This window comes from Aptenodytes forsteri, unplaced genomic scaffold (genome assembly GCF_000699145.1).
Source record: "Aptenodytes forsteri isolate BGI_AS27 unplaced genomic scaffold, ASM69914v1 Scaffold264, whole genome shotgun sequence".
NCBI lineage: Eukaryota > Metazoa > Chordata > Aves > Sphenisciformes > Spheniscidae > Aptenodytes > Aptenodytes forsteri.
Genome location: NW_008795936.1, coordinates 1638578 through 1660662, shown reverse-complemented (window position 1 = coordinate 1660662; position 22085 = coordinate 1638578). Strand labels below are relative to the sequence as shown.

Below are 22085 nucleotides of genomic sequence, written 5' to 3'. Positions count from 1 at the left end.
GTCCCCCCAAATTCAGATACTGCAGCTGTAATTCTGATTTATTTCAGAATACACCCAGGTGGGTGGGGAAAGCAAAGGAGTAAGGGGAAGAAGGGCTTAAAAACCTAGAAAGCTTTTTCTTGTCAGACGTTGCTGGTTTGCTTCTGCAGTTAGCTTATACCTGTGGGGAGGGATGCTTGGAGAGCAGGTTCATGCTCCCTCACTGGAGCCTCATGGACAAAGTCCTTCCCGGGCCCGTACCAGGAACTGGAGACTTTAGCAGTCGCAGGCTAAGGAGGCAGGAGGAGTCTGATCCTGCAGTGACAAACTTGTCTTGTTGCCTCCTCCCAGGTGCCAGGTCACCCAAGCATGGCCACCCAGATGTTCGAGGGGAGAGGGCATGCAGCCATCTACCAGAAATACAGGTTTGCACCGGGCAAAGAGCTGCAGGAAACCATCCTCTCCTACCTGCAGGAAAAGGTAAGTGGGATATAGCCAGGCTGTAAGAAAAACAAGGTAGTAATATTTGTGGGTAGTAGTATTTACCCTGCTGGGAGTGTTACCTTGGTTGGTGCCACAGGGAAGAATAAATCAATAGGGCTCAAGGCAAGATGTGGGCACAGAAGAGCCTTTCTAGGGGTTGTGCCATGCCAGGACCGTTCCTGTGTGGATGCTGGGGGAAGGAATGGGGTAAAAGCACAGAAATTGGCTGGCCACCTGCTGATATGCATCTGGTCCTCCTCACAGAGGGCAAACCCTGCTGAGCTGGTTGTGGATGTCGGCTGCGGGTCTGGACAAGGCACCCGCTTCCTTGCGGCACACTTCAAGAAGGTGGTGGGAACGGACATCAGCGAAGCGCAGATCCAGGAGGCCAGGGATGCCCCTTCCCTACCTAATGTCTCCTACCTGTGAGTGTCGGGGGAGCAAGCTCAGCTGAAGGCAAAATTCAGGTCCTCATACAGAGGTGGTGTTTTGTGAGTATGATTGTTGTAAGAGCCAGCCGGCACCAAAGAAAATCCCATTTGATGGGATACCTGGTGTGAACGGGCATTATCCTAGATTTACAATAGCTGTGGTCTTGCATCCCAAATGGTCATCATCGACTCCAAAAAATGTGCACTGACTTCATGTCCTGCTTCCTAATTCCCGTGTTATACACTGCCTTTTTTCCTTCCCCCTTCCAGTGTGTGCCCTGCAGAGGAGCTGCCATTCAAGGATGCCTCAGTGGACATCCTGACTTCCTTTACGGCTGTGCACTGGTTTGATATTGAGAAGTTCATGAGAGAAGCAAACCGGGTGGTTAAGCCGGGTGGTTGCGTGGTCATCAGCACCTACACCGTGGACATGAGTCTGCGTTACGGAAACTGCTCTGAAAAGCTGACCAAAGCCTTCAGGGAGGTGAGGTGATGAAACCCAAACCTTGGGGCTTCCCCTCCTGGTCTGGGCAGGGGGAAATGTGTAGTACTTGGATGCAGAGAAGAAAGCAATGGGCTTGGGGGGGGGGGTTATGACTAGAGGACTCCTATTACAGGATGGGGCAGAGGGATGGTTAAATACCAGGACAAGGTTGAGATGGGTGTTAGAGGTTTCCATGCAGTGCTGGGGCTGGCTGGATGAGAAGAGGGACATTAGGACTAATAGGGCAGGCTTTGGTGTGGCGAGAAGGGCTGTGGAGCAGATTTGGGGGGCTGGTATCGTCAAAGAGACTTCTCCTGTTGCCCTGATCACTGTGAAAAGAATGGGAAGCAGAAACTGTTTGGGAAGAGGTTTTCTTGGTGATGTTTCTTGACAAAGAGTGTTCTAACAACTCACTAAAGGGAGACTTTTCACTATGAGTAACAGCAATGTAGAGGACAGGACCCTTATCTCTATAACAAAATAGGATCCTTGAATTCTTGACATTGAGGAGCAAGATTTTGGTGAATTTTAATGCAAGGAGTATTTAAAAAAAAAAGTACATGTATGAATGCAACAGACCTAGGGCCAAGCAAACCTGAGTTAAGTGGAAACTGAGAGCTTCAAGTAGTTTTGTGTTTGTTTTTAATATGCTGTCATTACAGTCCTGGGACCTGCTTTTAAAATACTCACATAATAGAATAAAACTCGTCTTGGAAGACTACAAAGAGATTTTTGAGGCCTTGCCATTTCCAGACAAGAAGAGGTGAGCAGAAACTCCTCGGCGCAGCACCAGGAGTTGGATAGAGGTGGTGTCTCTGCGGGGCTGCTCTGCCACTGGCCCAGCGAGGACACAAGGGAGCTGGGTTTGTCAGAGCAGGTAGCTGCCGGGTTTCAGCAAATGCCTTTGCATTGTGGCGGAGCCATGTGGCTGCATTTCCACTCCATTGGACTTAACGCAGCTCTGTGTTGGGCCAGGAAGCGTGGTCTAAGGGCTGCGGAGACCCTTCCTGCTCAAGGTAGAATTGGATTAGATTTTTTTTTGTTGGTTTATGACAATTTGAGGCTTCTGGGAAGATCACTTAATGGGTGAAGGGGAAAACTAGAGGGAGAGAAAGAACCTGCCTCAGACCTCAAGGGAGCTGGCACCTGCCTCCCCACCAAGGCATGGGGCAGGGATGGACTCTGCAGGCAAAAAGAATGTGTTGGCAGCAGTGTTGCAGAGGTGGTGGTGTCCCAGCTGCTGGAGGGGAACGGGCTGTGTGAGTAGGTCTGTGCTGACAGGGCTGTTCAAGTCACTGTTAGATGGTCCCTGGGACCATCCGTGCTTCTCTAGTAGTGCATCAGTTAGAGCACCTGACCCACCAAATCCCACAGTCAGATGTTGCTTCCATGTGTTGGACCTTTGGTGTCAGGTATTTTATTCACCACCACCTCAAATCTGTTGTCCTTGTTCCACTGCCTTTGAAATTTAACTTGCCAGTGCTCCTTTCTTCCCCTTTCCCCTTCTAGAATCACTGATATCTTTGACAAAATTCCCATGACTGTTGCTGGTGTGGTTGGTTACCTGGAGTCTGTCTCTCCATATCAAGCCTTTATGAAGAATGACCCCAAAGCTGCAAAATCCCTCCTCCAAGAGACTGAAAAGAGGTGAGAAAACTGCTTGGGAAAACAAGCAGGACATAAGACCCCTCTTACACAGTGAATGAAGAGTGAGGTTGTGGGGACCCCTTCAAAGCTAGAAGTGAGCTGTGCAGTGATATGTTCCCTCCTTCCCCCAGGTGTGGGTGGATACTTGTCAGTGGTTAAACAGTGGATCCTCAGCTGCTGACAGCATGATTGACCTCAGTTTGAGTCAGTTGACTTAAACTTTAAGTCCATGTAGCTGTGTGGTGTTCTTGTACTAATGTATCCATGCAAGTCTTGTGTCAGATGTATCTTGAGTTTCTTTGCTTTGCTCTTGATTAGCAGAGGGCAGGAAAAATATTGAAGGCTGCATCTTAAGGTATTTTGGCCCACAATAAGGGCCTGGTGCAAAGCTGGGAAGGGGAGGCATCCCTGTGCCTGCTAACTTATTAATTGACCAGGACAGCCCTTGTGCATGTGTTGGAAGCATCTGCCATCAAGACCTTGGTGCTTTGGGTGGAAGAGACCTATCTCTGGTTGTGGATGTTGCCCCACATCAGGTGGGAGCTGGTTGGGCAGAGTGAGACCCTTCCTCTGCTTCTTGTTTCAGGATGCTGGAGATGATGGGAGTTTCTTCTCGTGAAACCCCGGTGGAGTTCTGGGTGAGGCACGTCTGTGTGCTGGGGTGCAAGGGACAGTGAGAGGAAAACCCTTCTCCTGATCTGGTGCTGGAAGGGAAGGAAAAAGTGGGTTGTCTCCTAATACTCCACTTGTAACCATCCTTATTCCTTGGGAAGATCGATGCCGATTTTGGTGATTAAGATTTTGATCTTCTGTGGAAAGCAGATGTGGGTTTATGCCTGCCCTTGGGTTCCTGTCCACATTGGTCCCCCAGTCTGCCCAGTGCTGGCCCCCTCAGCACTGGAAGGGTCCAGTTTCAGACTGTGGTGGTTGGATTGCACATGGGGATGAGAATCATAGTAACAGCTGAGAAACTTGCTGCATTTATTACATGATAATAAAAAAAAGCTGAGGAAAAAGTTGCTTGTGGTTCCTCTTTTTAAGAGAGGCTGTAGAGCACCTGCTGGGGTGGGAATAACTGCACTTCATGGACATTGCTTACCTAGGCTCTGAGTGGCCTTCTGTTTCATGGGATAGATGGGTTTTAGGTAGAAAGGGCCATTTGCCCCTTTCCCTGCCCAGGCTAAGCTAGGAGCTGTGTGCTGTCTTTGAAGGCTGAGCTGGAAAGGGGTGGTTCTCACCACTATGTGACCCCATCCCTGGTGCTTTGCTGGCTGGCGCAGGCCTATCAGCAGCTTATCTACCCCAGGTTTGCTCAGTGCTGTGCCAGCACTTGCTTTAGCCCTCACAAGGTTACTTGCCCCAGCACAGCTTGGGAGCCTTTCTGGGATTGCTGCCGCAGTGGAGCAGGTTCATGCTCCCTTCAGTCCCAGCCTGCTGTCACTCACCCATGCTGCAAAGGCAAGATTAGTGTCTGTGTTTTGGGGAGGGGCAGATGGAGGCAAAGGGGTTCAAAGCCAGACGCAGCCCAGCACAGGTCCCCTCCTGTTTACTTTCTGGAGACTTTAATTCCAGGCACAACCTCTGCAGGGACCTTTCCCTTTCCTGTAATTCCTGCCCCTGGCAAGAAGGCTGCCCTGATGCCATGGGGAAGGCTGTGGCCTCACTCTGTTACACCTTGGTGCATTATTAAGGAAGACAGAAGCACACCCACACCCCCCCCATAGAGAGAGTGCCTGGAGGAAAGATGGAGGTGCTTCAGTTGTGGTCCTGGGGCTCTCTGGTATGGTCCTGCCATGGGTGCAGAGACTGAGCCTCCTTAACCTTATGTGCTGGTTTTGGCAGGGATACAGTTAATTTTCTTCACAGGGGCTAGTATGGGGCATGTTTTGGATTTGTGCTGGAAACAGTGTTGATAACACAGGGATGTTTTAGTTACTGCTGAGCAGTGCTGACACAGAGTCAAGGCCTTTTCTGTGTCTCCCCCCACCAGTGAACAGGCTGGGGGTGCACAAGAAGCTGGGACGGGGCACAGCCGGGACAGCTGACCCCAACTGACCAAAGGGACACTCCACACCATATGACATCATGCTCAGCATACAAAGCTGGGGGAAGAAGAAGAAAGGAGGATGTTTGGAGTGATGGTGTTTGTCTTCCCAAGTAACTGTCACGCATGATGGCGTCCCAAGTAACTGTCACGCATGATGGAGCCCTGCTTTCCTGGAGATGGCTGAACACCTGCCTGCCCATGGGAAGCAGTGAATGAATTCCTTGTTTTGCTTTACTTGTGTGCGTGGCCTTTGCTTTACTTATTAAACTGTCTTTATTTCAACCCATGAGTTTTCTCATTTTTACCCTTCCAATTTGATTCTCTCCCCCATCCCACTGGGGGAAAGTGAGTGGGTGGCTGTGTGGTGCTTAGTTGCTGGCTGGGGTTAAACCACAACACCTGGTGAAGGTGCTTGACCCTGGGCATATCTCTATTGAGGTCACCGAGTGCTGGCTCAGCTTGCCCAGGGCAGGGAGCAAAGGCTTTGACCCTGCTCGGTGGCTCCCAGGAGGGTGGTGGGGTCCCAGGAAGACAGCTATGGGGAGGAAAGCCCAGTGCTGATGCTAGGCTGGTCTCTGTGTCCATGTGTTGGAGAAGATCTCATCGAGTGGTGATGCTGGATCAAGCCCTGCTGCAGGTCACTGGTGAAGAGGCTGCACCCAGCGTGGCTTGTGGTTGGGTGAGCAGCACCCGTAAAAACCTCCCTTGCTGGGTGAGGATGGGGCTGGTAGCTTGTCATCTCCTGAAGAAGCACTAGAGGTCTCTCCCTGCCCGGGACTGCACCGGATGACGCATCTAGTGGGAGGCAAGTGCCCTGTACGGCTGCCTCAGCCGGGGAAGCCCCAGCTGGGCTGGCAGGGCTTGTCCTGGTGAGGTGCATCCCCGCAGCCGTGCCTGGGCAGGGAAATGTCCCCAGGGAAGGGACACCCTGTATCCCTGCAGTGCTGGCACAAAGGCTCTGGGAAAAAGTGCTTGTCTAGGTTTTTTCCTCATTTTAAATTTAAAACAGTCTGTTTAAATCTGCTCGCTAATTAACTTTGCAATTAACAGCCCTTCCCTCCCCAGCATCGGTGGGATGCTCAGCGCATCCCCCAGGATGACCACCCGTGATGTAACAGCAGGGATTGCACCACGAACGTGCTCGGGTGTGGTGTTAGCAGCACGAGGCATGCAGAGCGGCACAAACCAGCCCAACATTGCAGCGGCTGCTACAGATCGCATATGCTGAGAGGCGATGAAGGGTTATGGGGTGCATAGTGGGGGCTGGCAGCGCTTTGGTGGCACTGACATGCCAGGCCGGTGAGGATGGGTCCAGGGACGGCTGCTGAGCAGAGGCCACCTGATGTCCCCTGCCCTGGTGCCACTGGGCCACAGGCAGGGCTCCCGCACATCACCCAGGTTGTTGTGTTCTTTAGTTGTTTTTTTTAAAAGCTGGCTTTTTGGGGCACTTTCTCATTTGTTTTTTCTTTTTTTTCCTGTTTCTTTTCCAAGACCAGCAACTCGAGCATAAGCTGGTTCCTCCTAAACGAGCCGACTGGCTCCAAAAGGTGTCGGGAAGGAGCGATCTGGGCTCCTCCTTGCCACCCTGCTCCAGTGGCATGGCTTGTGGCCAAGGCTTTTCCATGCTCATGCCATGTGGCAGCTGATGAGTCATGGGGCGATTGCCTCAGCCGGTGCCAACCCTGCCCTCAGCCCTACCCATTTTCGCTTTCCTTCCTGCACCTGGGACCTCCCACACACCCGGGATTTCTTGCTCCAAGCAAGTTCCAGTGGCTCCAGCTCATTGGGCCATGTGAATCCGAGGAGGGGGCTCCATCGTCGCCATCTGGGCCGCATTCCCAGCACGGCACCGTCTGCAGTTGGGGCTGGGACCTGCTGGGGCTAGAGTGATGACTGCCACGGATCCCCAGTGCCCTGCAGACCTGCCAGGCATGGCACGGCGTCCCCAGCCCATACCGGCTTTGGGGGACCCTCCACTGTCATGGCAGGAGCTGGCACTAGCGCAGTGTGGAGGAGCCATGCCGAATGCAGCCAGGCTTTACTGGCCGGGCTGGGGACCGGGGTATGGTGGAGCGTGGCATCGCTGTGCGAGACACTTGCTGACGTGCCGATTCCCAGGATGGCAAGACCGTGTCCCATCAGGGAAAGCCCTCGCTGCTGCTCAGCCAGGCACCAACAGGCTGAGCTACAGCTGGCGGCAAGTGAGGTGCAAACATCTGAGCAAAGCACCCAGGAGATCTTCAAGCCTTCATCACAGCCGCCTTAAGTGCTGGGGTGGCTGCGCTGGTGGCCCCGGCTTCCCTGCTCGGCTTTCACTTTTCCTTTGGTGCCTCGGGATCTCCTTTCGCCTGTGCAAAGTGATGAGGTTTCGCTTTACTCCTCCAACCAGAAATGACACCCGGGAGATAAAAGCCGCAGTGACAGGGAAAAGGAACCAAAGGAGCTGGGCCCCGCAGGGATGTGATACTGCTCCAGGACCTGACGGGTGACTTGAGAGTGTCCCCGGCGCCATCCTCGGTTGGGGCCAGCCTCACACGGGGCGATCTTCCAGCCCTGCTCTGGGAACACAGGCTGCAGATGGGGCCGTTCTGGCACAGCAGGCACTGGGCATCACCGTCTGGGTGCTGGGGACCCTGCTCCAGCCCCGCCGGCAGCCGCTGGAGATCCTAAGCTGGGTGCCGAAACACCCCAGCGTGGCTCATACCTTGGTCTGGAAGAGGAAACACCCCGCAGTGCCTGTCCCGTGAGCTGGCTGGGCTCCACCCTGAGGCAGCACTGGGACCCCCACTCCCTCCCTGCCCTCACCAGGGCCAAGTTCATTTTTATACCTGTCAGGCTTTTTTGCTAAGGTGCCATCTATTCCAGCTGAGTTGTGCCTCGCTTGGGTGACGTATGTGAAGTTAGTTATGCTGGTTTGGGCTTTTATTTCATAGTTGTATTGAACGGGAATTTGTTGCATTGAATAAAAATTATTCTTCTAAATCTGTGCATTTCTTTAATGGGAGAGAAAGGAAAGACAGCGCTGTTGTCCTGTTCACTGAAAGCGCAGATGAAGGACCTGAGCCCTGGCTGGGGCTCAGGCTTTTAATTACTGACCTCGCGCAACCTGCCGCAGCTGGGGGAGGCTGGTCCGGCAGCGGCGCCCGTGACTTGCTGCGAAGGGAAACCCTGTGCCTGCCGTGCTATCGGGCTTTAGCGCTGTGTTTTGCTGTCCTGGCTCTTCTCCAAACTGTATCTCCATCCGATTTGGTCAAAGCTGAGATAGCCACTGCCCAAGCCACGCTGCTCCCTGCCCCCTGTCTCCGTTCCTCTTCACCTCCACCGTGGTTTTCCAGGAAAGACCTGAGCTCTCCGAGATGCTGCTGGAGAAGGGCTCAAGGAAGGCTGGACAGATCCTGCGGGTCAATAACCAGTCCTGCTCAACCTCTTCATTAATGATCTGGATGATGAGGCAGAGCGTACCAGCAGTGTACCAAGTTCACAGATGACACCAGTCTAGGAGGGTGGTCAAACACTGGCACGGGTTGCCCAGAGGCTGTGGAGTTACCATCCTTGGAGATATTCAGAACTGGACAACGTCCTGGGCAACCTGTGCCAGCTGACCCCGCTAGAGCAGGGGTTGGGCTGGACGATGTCCAGAGGTCCCAGCCCATCTCCGCGACTCTGCACAGCAGATCCATGCTGGTCTGCCCACCTGTAGGTGCACCTTTCCACAAACTTGTGCAAGAACTTTTCTCGCTTGCTTGGACTCCTTGAAGTCAGTGGTTTATTTCCACATATGAACATTAAATATTGGGTCCTTCTGCAGCAGCGTTCCTCTACAGCTGCCACATAAGGCACCGCAAAGTGCATTTACGTCTGTTGCTGTGTTACTGTGTATTTACTCTTTAGATACAGGTATTGTCCTAATTTTCTATATTTAATGCTTGATGAATGCATGAAACTAAAAGCATATGGCTTCATGTCGCAGGAGGTTACCTTGGGGGAAGGACGGGTTTTGCTGAATGGGGACACCATTCCAGCTGTCAGCGGAGAGATGTCAATACATGATACTTGCATTTCCATGCTAAATGGGGAGGAAGCCATAGCCAGCTCTGCAGCAGCTGGTAGGGGTGGCAGCCCCGCTCATCTCCGGCAGCCTCCCTGCACAACCCTACATCCCACCTGGAAAATGCTAAGTGGAAGTGCTTCTGCTTTCACCCTTTTTCCTGATTTTGTAGTGAGTCCGGTCCCTGAGGACAATACATACATAAAGATCATGCCCGCAGCCTGCACTGCGCAGTGCCTGCACCCAGCTGCTGCTTTCGCCCCCTCCCTGCCACAGCCGTTGCGCTGCGCTTCCCGTGGGGAAAATGAGGCATGAACCACCACCGCTCAGGAGGCACTGTGGGGCTGCGTGCCTGGGGGTATCCCGCAGCTTTCAGCGTGGTGCTGGGGTGGGTCGTGCCCAGGCTTTCCTGTAGTTGCCAGCACATCTGTGCCACTCGATGTGGCAGCAGCATCCCCCCGTCCAGCTCCCTTGGAGGGCCACATGCCAAAGGCAGCCCGAGCATCCCCCTGCATCCCTGGGGCGCTGGGTGCGCTCGCCCTGTCGAGGCGGGCAGCGGAGCAGGCAGCAAGGCAGGCAGTGGGAGGCGGGTGCTGCCCACACCTACCGCACCTGCGGCAGCGGGGTTCCCTCTGCTGCCGCTTTCGCTTTCCTCTTTCCAGAGCCGCCAGGCCGCGGATTTTCCTGCCAACCTGAAAGCGCAATCACGCCGGGCAGGCGGCATAAAAGCCGGGGAGATGGGACAGCGAGGCAGCCACAGCGAGGCAGGCGAAGCAGCTCCCCGGGACCAGTCGTCAGCCCAGCAGCCCTGCAGCCGAGCGAGCCACCCACAGCAACACCATCAGGCACCTCTACATCAGGGATTTAGCGGATCCGGTCTGAAGCACTCCAGTTTGTCCTCTACGGCTTCTTGCATCGCAGTCCCCTCGCCCCATCTAACCCGCTAGCCACCGGATTCTCGTCAGCAAAATGCTGTGCCTCAGCTTCACCCCGCTGCTTGCACTGGTGCTGGGAGCCAGCCTTGGGGCCGCTTTCCCCCAGGATGCCCTGAAGAAGAGCTGCAGCCTGTCCAAGTACCAGTTCCTTGTGCCCCACGAACTGAAGGCTGTGCAGAAGATGAAAGAGCAGTTTGTGAGTACCACTGGCAACGGGGGGCTGTGGGCTGGCAGGGGGGCGAGGCAGAGGGAATGCCGAATTCGAGACCCTGAGTGACAAGGCGGATGTCTTCTGCAGCAGTTTGGGGATGAGGAGGATGTTTTCCAAGGGAGTTTGGGGACAAGGAGGATGCTGGGCCAAATTTCATTCTGGTTTCAAACCCCTCAAGGCTGACCAGGGTTGCACAACATCGCCAAAAGTCAAGATGACAGTTTTTCAGTCTCTCTCTTGATTTATGCCTGCAGGAGGACATCATGCTGCTGTCGGACCGCAAATGCAACACCAGGCTCTTCCATCGGAAATGGAACACAGCGGAGCTGTCGGTAAGAGCGAGGCGATGCTGTAAAAAGGGGGTACACCCCCTCCCCTCCAGCCAGGACCTCCCGTCAGCCAGTCCCACCTCCATCCACACCCCCAGGCAGACCCCCGTCCTCCAGCACGCAGCCAGCCCTGGCGCTTTGGGTCCCTAACTGGGATGCTCCTGCCCACAGGTGCCTGACCGAGTGATGCTGGTGGAAGCTGAGCTGGACCTCACCACTGCCATGCTGGGGCTCCCCGCCGCCCCCAGGTTCGCCGAGACACGCCAGCGGCCCCTGGCCTTCCTCACCCAAGCCCGGGAGGACCTGCGAGGCTGCGTGAGTGCCCCCCCCAAAACCCCCCAGCCCCGTGCCAGCTTGGCGGCCCCAGTGCAGGCGACAGTGCCGTGGGGCATCGCTGGTCCTTACGCAGCTGCTTTCCTTGCAGATGGCCATGGAGGCTCCTTCGCATCAGCCCTCCGGGAAACTGAGGCACTGGCTGCAGAAGCTGCAGACGGCCAAGAAAACAGTAAGTCAGGCCAGCAAGGCGAGGGGGTTTCAGGGTGTTAGTGACCGCACGGCTGCGCGGGGCCCGCTGCACCCCGTCTCCAGTGCTAACCCGCCCCTTCTCCCCACCACAGGAGACGGTCGGCTGCCTGGAGGCCACCACCATCCTCCACCTCTTCCAAGTGCTGAACGACCTGCGGTGTGCGGCCCTCCGGGAGCAGTGCACTTAGCCCCTGCCAGCAGCGTGTCCAGCACGGCCCGGCGCTCACCAGCCCCAAAGGATGCCCCGAGGACCGGGAAGAATTATTTTTATTGCATTGCTGGACTGTATTTCCTATTTAAGCATTTTTCTTATTTATGTGAGCTCAGGGAGCAATTGTTTTTTCCACAGTCTTTTAAATTATTGGGGTTTATTGTGTATTTATAAATGGCACAGGAGGAGGTAAAGAAATGCTGTTCCTGAAAGATGCTGTTCAATCGGGATGAATGTATTTATTGGATATCTTTGTTTTGCTGGTTTTCAAAACACTGACTGTTTTTAAGGAAATCTATTTTTTTACCTGCTATTTATTACACAGTATATTATGTTTATTTGCCTGCATAAATTATTTTTTTACCTGCCATTTAATATTTAAAATAAAATAGATACCATAAACAGACAAGCTGCCATCATATGTTTTTACTACGTTTTGTTATAATGTCATCCCTTCAGAAAAGCGAGTTATGGTGGGGGGCGAGGGAGGACATCGAGGCAAATTTTGAGCATTTGAAAATTAGCAAACCTTTGGCACTTGTGTTCATCTCCAGCTGTCTGGGGGTGCACACTGACCGCCCCCCTGGGGTTTGCCTTTGGGGACAGATGGATGCTGTTGTGGCCGGGGCTGTCCCTGCCCGCTCAGGGACAGGAGCCTGCTGGCCACCCGTTTCCAGGATGGATGCCTGTATTGGGTGGTGCACACCAGGGCACAAAGCCTGGAGGAGCCCACAGCCTAACGTGACACTCGCATCCTGGTACGGGCTCGGCAAGCCTCCAGGTTTGGACATCCTGTGGGCTCTCAGAAGATCCCTGAATGATTTAACCACCAAACCGGAGGACAGGACGAGCGAGGAGCCGGGGAAGGCAGGCACCCAGTGGGGAGAGGAGGAAAAGGACCCGTGAGCAGACCCAAACCTCATTCAATCTCTATTCTTGCAGGATGGGGAGATGGTTCTTTGGAGACAGGTCACCAGGGGAGGGCAGCCAGCAACGGCGGCCGCGTGTATGTGTGATGGCCACACCTGGGGTGAGCAATCACCCGAACCAAGGCCTGGAGACCCGAAAGGAGCAGGTTTTGGTGGCAGGAAAGAGAGGAGCGCAGGGGAGCCGTCCAGTGCTTGAGGCTGGGGTAGTTTTAAGGTTGCTGCTTTTAGGTTGCAGGGATGGTGACTGAGCTGCCAGCGGCTGAGCTGCAGCATGGTCACGGCTTCCCGTAAAGAGACAGCCGGGGACACAAGCCATAAACGCTTGTCACGAAGCATGTCCTAGGTAACACCTGCTTTGCAAGAATGTCTGGAGAACAAGTCTTATGAGGAGGGGCTGAGGGAACTGGGGTTGTTTAGCCTGGAACTGGCTGCCCAGGGAAGTGGTTGAGTCACCATCCCTGGAAGTATTTAAAACACGTGTAGATGAGGCGCTTAGGGACATGGTTTAGTGGGCATGGTGGTGTTGGGTCGACGGTTGGACTCGATGATCTTAGAGGTCTTTTCCAACCTTAATGATTCTATGATTCTATGATGCCATCAAAATGAAACCTTGTTGCTGATGGGCAGGGAAGAAAGCTTTATTTTCCCTTCTGTTTCCAAATTATGCTTTATACTAAGGTAGCTGGACACAAAAGTGGGGAAATGCGGTTGTCCCTGTCTTTTGCAGCTGATGCAACCTGCTTCTGCTGGAGTGATGGGCCCTGGTCGCTTGAGACAGCCCCAAGCACGCGCCTTCAAGCAGACGCCTGCACGCTTGGGCTATATCGACTTCAAGGGGAGGTGGAAAGCACACCCCGAGGGGAGAAGGAAGCCTGTCCTGCTGTGAGCACGTGAATGCACGCCGCCCTGAAACCAGAAACCCGGGGCAAGAGGCATGTCCACGCTATGTGGAGCAGCTTTGCCGGGACAGGGAGAAGCCAGAGGCTGGACGCCGGGCTCTTTGGGGAGCTTTAACAGACTTTATCACCCGGCCGTGCTCCAGGTGCTACCCATCGTCTGCCACCTAATCTCAGGAGCTACACCCAAGGCAATGAAAAGCCATCAGGGGGGCAATGCCGTAGTGTCAACAAGATGGACAGGCAGGCAAAGCCCCAGCAGTGTGTCTGGTATTGCACATTGGCTCCTGGTTTTGGTTAAAACGAGGCACAGCTCTTCTCTCAAAAAACAGGCTGCAGCAATACCTTGCCTGTCTGGCCACATACTCCCAGGAAAAGGCAGATGCCGTCAGTGTCTGCTTTGGAGGGGTCCGCCCCAGCGACCCCTCCTCCCGGCCCCGCTCACCAGGGCACAAAGCCTGGAGGAGCCCACAGCCTAACGTGACACTCGCATCCTGGTACGGGCTCGGCAAGCCTCCAGGTTTGGACATCCTGTGGGCTCTCAGAAGATCCCTGAATGATTTAACCACCAAACCGGAGGACAGGACGAGCGAGGAGCCGGGGAAGGCAGGCACCCAGTGGGGAGAGGAGGAAAAGGACCCGTGAGCAGACCCAAACCTCGGTCGGTTTTGGAGTCTTGCAAGAAATCCCTCTCTATGGGGCCTATGTATAGCCAACATCTATGCAGGGAGGTTGTTTTTAAACCATTTCTGGCCAAAAGTGCTACACTGCAATATCCAAACAATACATGCATCTGGAGAGGAAAGCCTAATGAGGGCAGAAGGTGTTTATTCACCCCAGAAAATAGATGTATTTAGATTATTCTGCCCTCATTAAGGTATCTGCCAAGTCATTGCAAAATGCAGCTGCCACAAAACAATATGTGATGCTGCTGTGGGTGCCCAGGAGGAAGGCACAGGGCTGCCTGCTTATCCACCTCCAGGGAAGGAAATTAGCCCTATTCCCTGGGTGGCAGCAGGGTCACAGCACAGCTCTCCCAAGCAGAAGGCGAGAGCAGAAATCACTCCTGGGGAAGGCGAGGGCAGAAATCACTCCTGGGGACCAGCAGTCCCTCCTTCTCTCTCTGCCAGGTTCACGAGGCATCATTTCCGTTGCGGTGCTCCTCACTTCGTGTGTCCTGCGAGGGCAGGAAATAAAAGATGTACCGATACCTTCTCTGCTCCCCTGCACAGCTGCCTTTGGTGGGTTAACCTCCCGGTATATCCCATGCAAAGCGTAGTTCACTGCAAATTAGGGCTGGGGATACTTTTTTGTTCCTTTGCCAGATGGGCCAGGCTTCAGCGACAGGGTGGCCAGGCTCCTCGGGGTGCTGGGAACAGGGCTAACAGGGATGGGGATGGAGCTGCAAGTGCCGCAGCTGGCCAGTGTTAGCCTAACGCCCCTGCCAGCATTTTGTAGCTCAGGACAAGCCCCTCTGCTTCTCCTGGAGGGTGCTCGCACGTGGGCAAACAGCACTTTAGCTTTCCCTGCAGGTTCAGATGAGAGGTGTCAGGAGGGCAATGCTAGGGAGTCAGAGCCTTTCTGAGCATCACCGAGCACTTGGCTTGTTAACGCAGATGGATGGTAATGGCAGTTTCCCAGCCTCCCCAGGGAAAAGGAGAGAGGTATGCTCTTCCCTGATTAGTTTCAGTTCAGACACAGAAACAGCAGAAGGACAGGCAGACAGCCCTGGTTTTGCTGTGACTCCGTATGGCCCTGGCGTTTGGGAGGCACCTACTGTAGTTCCCACACTGGGACTCCGATCTCTGGCCCCAGGGGCAAAATTTACTGGAAAGAAACTCAGAGGGGTGGGTAGACAGATGCATGTTTAACCTGCGGTGGAGGGGAGCTTTCTGTGCCAAGCTCTGCTGGAAAATGATTGGGAAAGCTTCGAGGTAGACCAAGCGGTTGGAAAAGGAGGATGAGGGCAAGGCTGCAACTCCTGGAAAAGTCGCCCTGAGCCAGCTGCTCGCTTGTGATTTGTAGCATCATGGGGAAAATACTGGTGTCGTGGAAGAGACTGAACTGTTGGAGGGTGAAATGTAAAGGCCATCGTGAGAAGACAGCTCTGTGGCTGAAGAGGACGAAACACCTTGTGGCAGTGGTGATTGTGGCTCCCCTCTAGTGACCAATGGGCAGAAGGTGTCAAGATCTTGTTTGCATTAAATCTCTGCTCTCATTACCTCAAGCCTGCGCACCTATGCTGGCTTAGGAGATCTCCTGGAATCCTGCAGGATGTAAATAAAATAGGATAAGGTCCTGTGGGATTTGGCAGATGTCTGGCTAAGGTAAGGCAGTAACAAACTACCTGATTGCTGCTCTTTTCTGCTGAGGTTTTTCTGCCACTTTCAACATTACCTAAATATCCTGGTCCTGCGATGAGCGACGTGGCTAAGATGTACTGCTGAGATGTGTTTCATTTTCTCCCTCCAAGAACTGTTTATGCAATGGAGTTTTATTTTGGTAGGGTTGTTTTTATTTCATGTATCTACACAGTTTTGTGCTCCTATCCAATAAGCAGGGGAAATGTTTACCAAATTACAGAAAAGAGAGTGGACTTTGGGAGTTTTTCAGTTCAGCTTTCTTTACACTGGTCCCAAGTAGCAAAAACTCTGCAGCTTCGCAGGGAGTGTTGCCTAGCATGCTGCAGATGACATTTCTGCAGGTAAATCAAGAAAATAGACAGCTGAGTTTTATTGATGGATCATGTTATACGCTCCTGGGTCATAAACTTCTGCTCCAAACCCTCCGACCAGAATGCAGGTTGATAATACGTAAGGAATAAATGTGCTCTCACCTGTTAGCGGAAGCATTTTTTGGGGATGCTTGGCATTCTGAGGAATAGGAAAATGAGTTGCTGCTGGTGTTACGAGAACATACTGTTTTCTAATACGCTAGCTAGGGCTGCTCTTGGTGCTGTAATTTCTCCTTCTGTTCAGTGCTGTTTGTAATTCAAAATAATAATTCCTGTCTAGCAGCAATCATACTGGGAATCATTTTGCGATGTTCCCGTGTCACCATCTGGGGAGACAGTGTTCAGTGAGATCCGACTGCTTTTAATTTGCTTTGACAAAAAAGGTTATTTGAAAAATAACCTTCACTTTAAACTGCAGATGACTTCAGCTACACATGTATGAGTGGCTGATGGGTTACTCATTTTAATGCAAAACCAGGACTTTGGACTAGAGGAACAGGCCAAATGACAGCTGCTGAAGGCTCCTGGGATTCCAAACTGCTGCCTGAATTAGTTGTGATTTGCTTCCTCTGCACTCCAGAAGTCTCATTTTGGCTGTCACCTTCGTAGCCATGATTGAACCATTTCCTCCATCTCCGGAGAATTTCCCCCAGCAACCCATGTCCCCTGACTCTCCCTTTGTACTCATGCTCTGACAGAAGTGCTTGCGGACAGGGCTGGGACAGCTTTCTGGCTCCAGGGAAGGCGCCCCTGTCCCAGGGTATTCTTCATTTTCCTTTTTATTAAAGAAATCTGTTTGATTTCTATGTTCTCCTCAGAAAGCTGCTCCTTACTGCCCTGAGACTGCCAGGGAGGGGGTGGAAGGCGTGAGTGGTTCTTTGTGCACGATCACTCCTTCCACTGCACAAACCCCTCTGTCTCCAGTTGCTTCAGATAAAAGCCTGAAATCTCTGGGCCCAGCACTGATAGACTTGACAGATAAATGTAATAGCCTTTGAGAAGGAAAAACTGTAGCTTTATGAAACAGAAGGCTGAGATTTATGCTAAACCTGCCAGAAATGGGAGAAGGTGTGTCAGGAAAATGTAGTAACTGAAATACCTTTGATGCGGGCATTTAAAGGCTCAGGTTTTAAGAAACAGCCTTTGGCATCTGCTAGAGTATGACTGTGAGCCATCAAAGTAATAAGGGAATTCCAGCTGGTTTATGGGAAAGCTCTGAGAAAAGGCATTGGCTTCATGGGTCCAAGATAATGGTCCCATCCCTAAATGCTGGAATGAAAGAAGATGAAGGAGAAAAGTTCAGATATGCTTCATAAATATTTCTCCAAGTCATTCCTGGTTCCTCGTTTGCCCCATGGTCTCTTGTCTGGGTTGGTCGGAGGACCATGACTGTGGTTTCTTGGTGCTGCTTCAAGCGCTATTCCACAAGGGATCATTTTACGTAGCAAAAGAGAGGTCCACAACCCATCGGAGCGAAGGAACTCTCAGTCCCTGTGCTGTCCATTGCTCCTTAAATTTCTAAAGGCTGTTTCTCTCCCTAAAAGCTGATGAACTGGGGGCTTTCCAGATCACTGTCTGTTGTAGTGTAGCTTTGTAGGTGCAAGAAAGAGTCAGGGTTAATCCCAAGCACCCTGTTTGCACACCAGTGCTACTGGGTATGCCTGTAGTCTCAAACTGCCTGGCTTTCCATCCTTGCGAAATGCTGTCTAAAACTTGCCTTGGTTACTGTCATCTTGATAGACTGCAGTGTCAGTCACCTGTTTTGACCATCCTAACTGAATCACGGCTGTAGGCAATGTGTCACACCATGTCGGCACGTAGATTATGGGCCATTAGGAAGTTTATGGGTAACAGATTAGGGGATGGACTAAAAACCTTAAGGTCTGCTTCACAATTAGGGGCAGGCATGCCCTGCTGAAAACAAACCAGAATCTCTTTTTAAAGGACAAAAGGGTTCCAGGTTAATCATCAGCAAGCCAAAAGCTGAAAATGTAACACCCTCTCATGGTGCTGGGCTGGCTCCTCCATAGTTTAACTCCAGCTCCAAAGCCCAGGTTGTCACTAGGGGCTGTGACCACCATGGATGTGAAGTCCTGCAGGCAGGCTATGTTTCAGGAGGTGGAAAAAGAGGCTTACTCTGTCCAAGAAAAAAAGGCCAAGATTAGGACTGTCTAGGCAAGAAACCCAAGCCTTCAAAAAACCAAACAAAATCAGCGTGGAGCTTTTGGCTTTTTTTTTTTTCCTAGGCCTGCAGGCAAAACCTGACTTTCTAATCTGATTTTGAGCATTGCTCTGGTGTTCTGTTCTCTGGTTTTAGCAGTGCCCAGGGGAAGCAGCAGCTGAATTCCAGGTCAATGCAGTCTCTGATAGGTATCAGTAGTCAAACATGTACACTGATTTTCATCAGAGGGTTGTGTGATTGTTTGTTATAAAGTATACATCAGATCTCAGCTGCTTGGTAATCACCATGAGATGCAGCCCATGGGGCTGTTTTGCTCTTCTCTTGGCATGTTTCTCCTTCGGTGCTCTGCTTACAAACTGGCCACAGTGATGCACAATTGTTGACTAATGGGAAGCCAGCTGTTACTGCAAGAACTCTTGAGATCCCCTCTTCATATGACTTCAATAAAGCTGCGTGTGGCAAAATGCTCCAATATTGCCCCCATGACCACAATGAAATTACAGCGATCTGCTCTTCTTCCAAATGGCTCGCAGCAGACGCGAGTCGAAGTGTGCGGGAGGCAAAGTGTTACACGTGACAACGATCTCACATATCTCACATCAGTGATATTTACTTTTTCTTGGCTACATGGATATGAACTAGCAGCTGTGTTACTGCAAGCGCCATTGCTGTAGTTACTGTCACACAACATCCTCTTCCTTCTGATACTCCAAAGCCAGTTTCAGGTCTGGTGTGACAGGTCAGTCTCTAATGATTTCAGTCTAAAAGCGGAATGCTCTTGTTTAAGAGAGGGAGGGGAGAAAGCCAACACAGGTTAAACCCAAAGAAGCAAACAAGGTGGTGGAAAGCAAAGACTATTATTTTTTGCCACACCAGAAAGTCCTGCTTGCTCACTGGCTTCCTTCACTGTTTAAACACTGCAAACTGTGTGATACCACGTTGCTTTTATCGTTGTACTTAAAATCAGATCCCTTATCTAAAAGGAGTCTTAAAAGCCAGATATACCCTTAACCTGCCCCTGTTTTAAGGCCTAAAACCGTCTGGCCTGCTCCATTAAGGTCTACTCTCTCGCTTTTCTGTAGGCAAAATGCATGATCCCAGCTGTCCTCGCTTGCTGAGCACTTGAGTACAAACGCAGAACTAGCATCTCTTTGGAGATCGCAAACTCTGGGACCGAAACGTGAGCAGCAGGGATGTCTACTTTATTTTTCAGCAGATAGAATGTGTCTGGATATAGAGCTAGCGTTTTTAAAGTAAGAGCATAGAAAAGCTGTGTTTAGAGAACCCATGAGGGAGTTAGGATAATGGTTGGTTCTCTTTGTTCCTGACAATATGAGAACTTCCACAATTGCTTATTAAGGCAGGAGCTGATACTTTAACAAAAAGCAGACGTTCTCTGATTCGATCCCAGCAGACAGACGTACGTGTTAAATAAAAGCACGAGAAAAGGACACAAGAAGACATAAATACTCTTTAAATGGTGGCATAGTTTAAATGCAAGATGCTTGTTTCATCTTCTCTAGCTTTAAAAACTCACAGCTGGGTAATGGAAAATGGCTGGGTAATTGCCTGAAATCCAAGAGAGGAGACACCTTGGTCTTGTTTGCTACACCAGGTGATGCCTACAACTGCTCAAATTCTTGCTATATGAAACATGAAATACTTGCCAGGTCACAGACACAGTGATGAGAAAATGAAATACTCCATCATGTGTGCATCAACTGAAAGTGAGTTTTAACTAGTAACAATTTTCAACCAGTCATTAGTTTTTTTAAGTACTAACTGATACAGAGGTATAGATGTAACATTATGAAATTACTTTATAAACTACTTTCGCCAGTGGTTATTTCCTTAGGTGCTGAACCTTTGAGACTCTTGCCTCTTCAGCAGCACCTTTGGAAATAGCTTGTTTTGATGCCTCAAGCATGTGGTGCAGTGCCTGATTTGGGGTATCCACCAGGTAAGTTTTCACTGGAGCAGTTTCACTGAATTTGCCCCAGATCAGCTGGTACCTGTGTAAAGCAAGGTTCCCTGTACGTGCATTGTATTTCTCAAGATCCTGGTCTCCTCACTCTTGGGTGACTGAGAGATCAGCTTCAGGAGTAGCTTACACTACCCTCCTCGAGCCTAAGTGATAAAAGGAGGCGAGAGAATGAGAAAAACAGCTTGTCACACAAAACAAAAGAATGAACATGAGTTGAGAAAACGTGGCAGTGGGAAGTGTGTGCGTGTGCCATGTACCCCTTATGATACGTATTTTGTGTGTATACAACACATTCACTTCATTTTTCCCAGACTAGATGTTGTGTGGGTAGAGAGGGATCACAGTAAAAATAGGAGACTCTTGCTTCCAGTAAACAGCACTGCCGTCTCTCTGTCTAGACTTACACCACCACTGTCTGAAGAAAAAGAATAACCGGGCCATGGGTTTAGATTAATCTGTTTTTCAAAGACTTTTCTTCACACCGTTGTAAACTGAAATTGTTATGTAGTTCCAGAAGGTCACCGAACATTGGATGAATTTCGCTCATCACTAATAACAGGAACTGGCAGAGGGTGCAAGGAGTCCTGACACCATTACAGCCTGCGCTGAACAGTATTGGCTCGGCTTTAATTAGTCTTTAGAGGAGGCAGCAGTTTGTTGACAGCACCTTTATGAATTGGCTCATAAAAACATTTTATTAATCCCAGCACAGGTCACAGTGACCAGATATTAGCTGAACTGCTGTACCGCAGAAAAAGGAAGGCGATACCTGAAGATAATTACATAATTACAAATAAAATAGAAGCAGATTTCTTGACCTTTCTAAAGAGCAGCTTAGCTGTTGTTAAGGTAGGGCATTTTAAGCCTAACTAGTAATAATGCTGTTGTGACTCTGGCCTGCTCACTGAATTTTGGATTTTAGTAGTGGGTAGTGTCCTTCAGAAGAGAAAAAAAAAATCAGCAAAAGCAGAAGATACATCAGTATCTTGAATATTCAAACTTGTATTTCCAGGACGTTGCTATTAAAAGACAAACGAGCCAGGAAATACCAGTCCTGAAGTTGACTTTGCAACCTTTGTTTGCCCCCGTATGCCCCAGAAGGCTTTATGATGGGATCACGAAATCGTGTTGTAGGGTCCGTAGTCCGCTGCAGAGCATGAAACAGCTTCAGTTTATTGCTGTTGAAAGTACAGCTATCCTCAGGCCACCTTCTTGGTTCCTAGCTGCACCGACATGGGAATCTGGAAGCAGAATCACAGAGAGGCTTTTCTAAGACACTTGGCATCCGAGTCGCTCACAAACACAGTCCCCCGCCACCTGGCAAAGGAAAAGGGACCCACTGCCGTGGCACAGCCAGGGAGGAGGCAGGCAGCGAGGTCTGAACAGACATACCCTCTGGTGCGAGGTGCCCTGTCAGGGTCCTGGCCGTCTCCCGCATCTCTACAGCTATCTGATGGGCTCATTTTGAATCAATATGCACTTGGATTAATCTACAATTAGAAAAAAACCCTAGGATTTAGTGTTTTGGATAATTTTTGAGATTATTTTCCTCTTAAGGTTGGCAATTTTTAAACATCCCAGATGGTGTCTGTGCGGCATAGCCACAGAGCCAGGGTAGGAAAAGGAGGACTGCCATGTTCACTGTTTCTAGCCATTGTCAGCATATATACACACATTCAGTTTGGTTTTTAATTCCTCTCTTACTTTCTACCCTGCTGAAGCCAGAGAGCAGGTTTTTCTAAACACATACTTTTTTTTTCTTCACCTTTCAGTTACAGATTTTTCCAGCTGAAAACCATAGAATCATAGAATCATTAAGGTTGGAAAAGACCTCTAAGATCATCGAGTCCAACCGTCAACCCAACACCACCATGCCCACTAAACCATGTCCCTAAGCGCCTCATCTACTCGTCTTTTAAATACTTCCAGGGATGGGGACTCCACCACTTCCCTGGGCAGCCTGTTCCAATGTTTCACCACTCTTTCAGTAAAGAAATTTTTCCTCATGTCCAATCTAAACCTCCCCTGGC

At 51.0% G+C, this 22085-nt stretch overlaps 2 protein-coding genes across 2 annotated transcripts; both read left to right on the top strand.

Annotated features, from left to right (window-relative positions):
- Window positions 1-348: 348 nt before the first annotated feature.
- On the top strand, window positions 349-3701 carry LOC103903839 (putative methyltransferase DDB_G0268948). The gene is made up of 6 exons (XM_009285126.1): window positions 349-459; window positions 727-887; window positions 1164-1377; window positions 2040-2140; window positions 2887-3024; window positions 3611-3701. The coding sequence occupies exons 1-6, from the start codon at window positions 349-351 to the stop codon at window positions 3699-3701; spliced, it is 816 nt and encodes a 271-aa protein (XP_009283401.1).
- A 6387-nt stretch (window positions 3702-10088) lies between these two features.
- Window positions 10089-11307, top strand: LOC103903838 (interferon lambda-3-like). Its single transcript, XM_009285125.1, has 5 exons — window positions 10089-10250; window positions 10520-10597; window positions 10766-10909; window positions 11019-11099; window positions 11212-11307. Exons 1-5 carry the CDS (start codon window positions 10089-10091, stop codon window positions 11305-11307), a joined length of 561 nt encoding a protein of 186 aa, XP_009283400.1.
- The last annotated feature ends 10778 nt before the right edge of the window (window positions 11308-22085 follow it).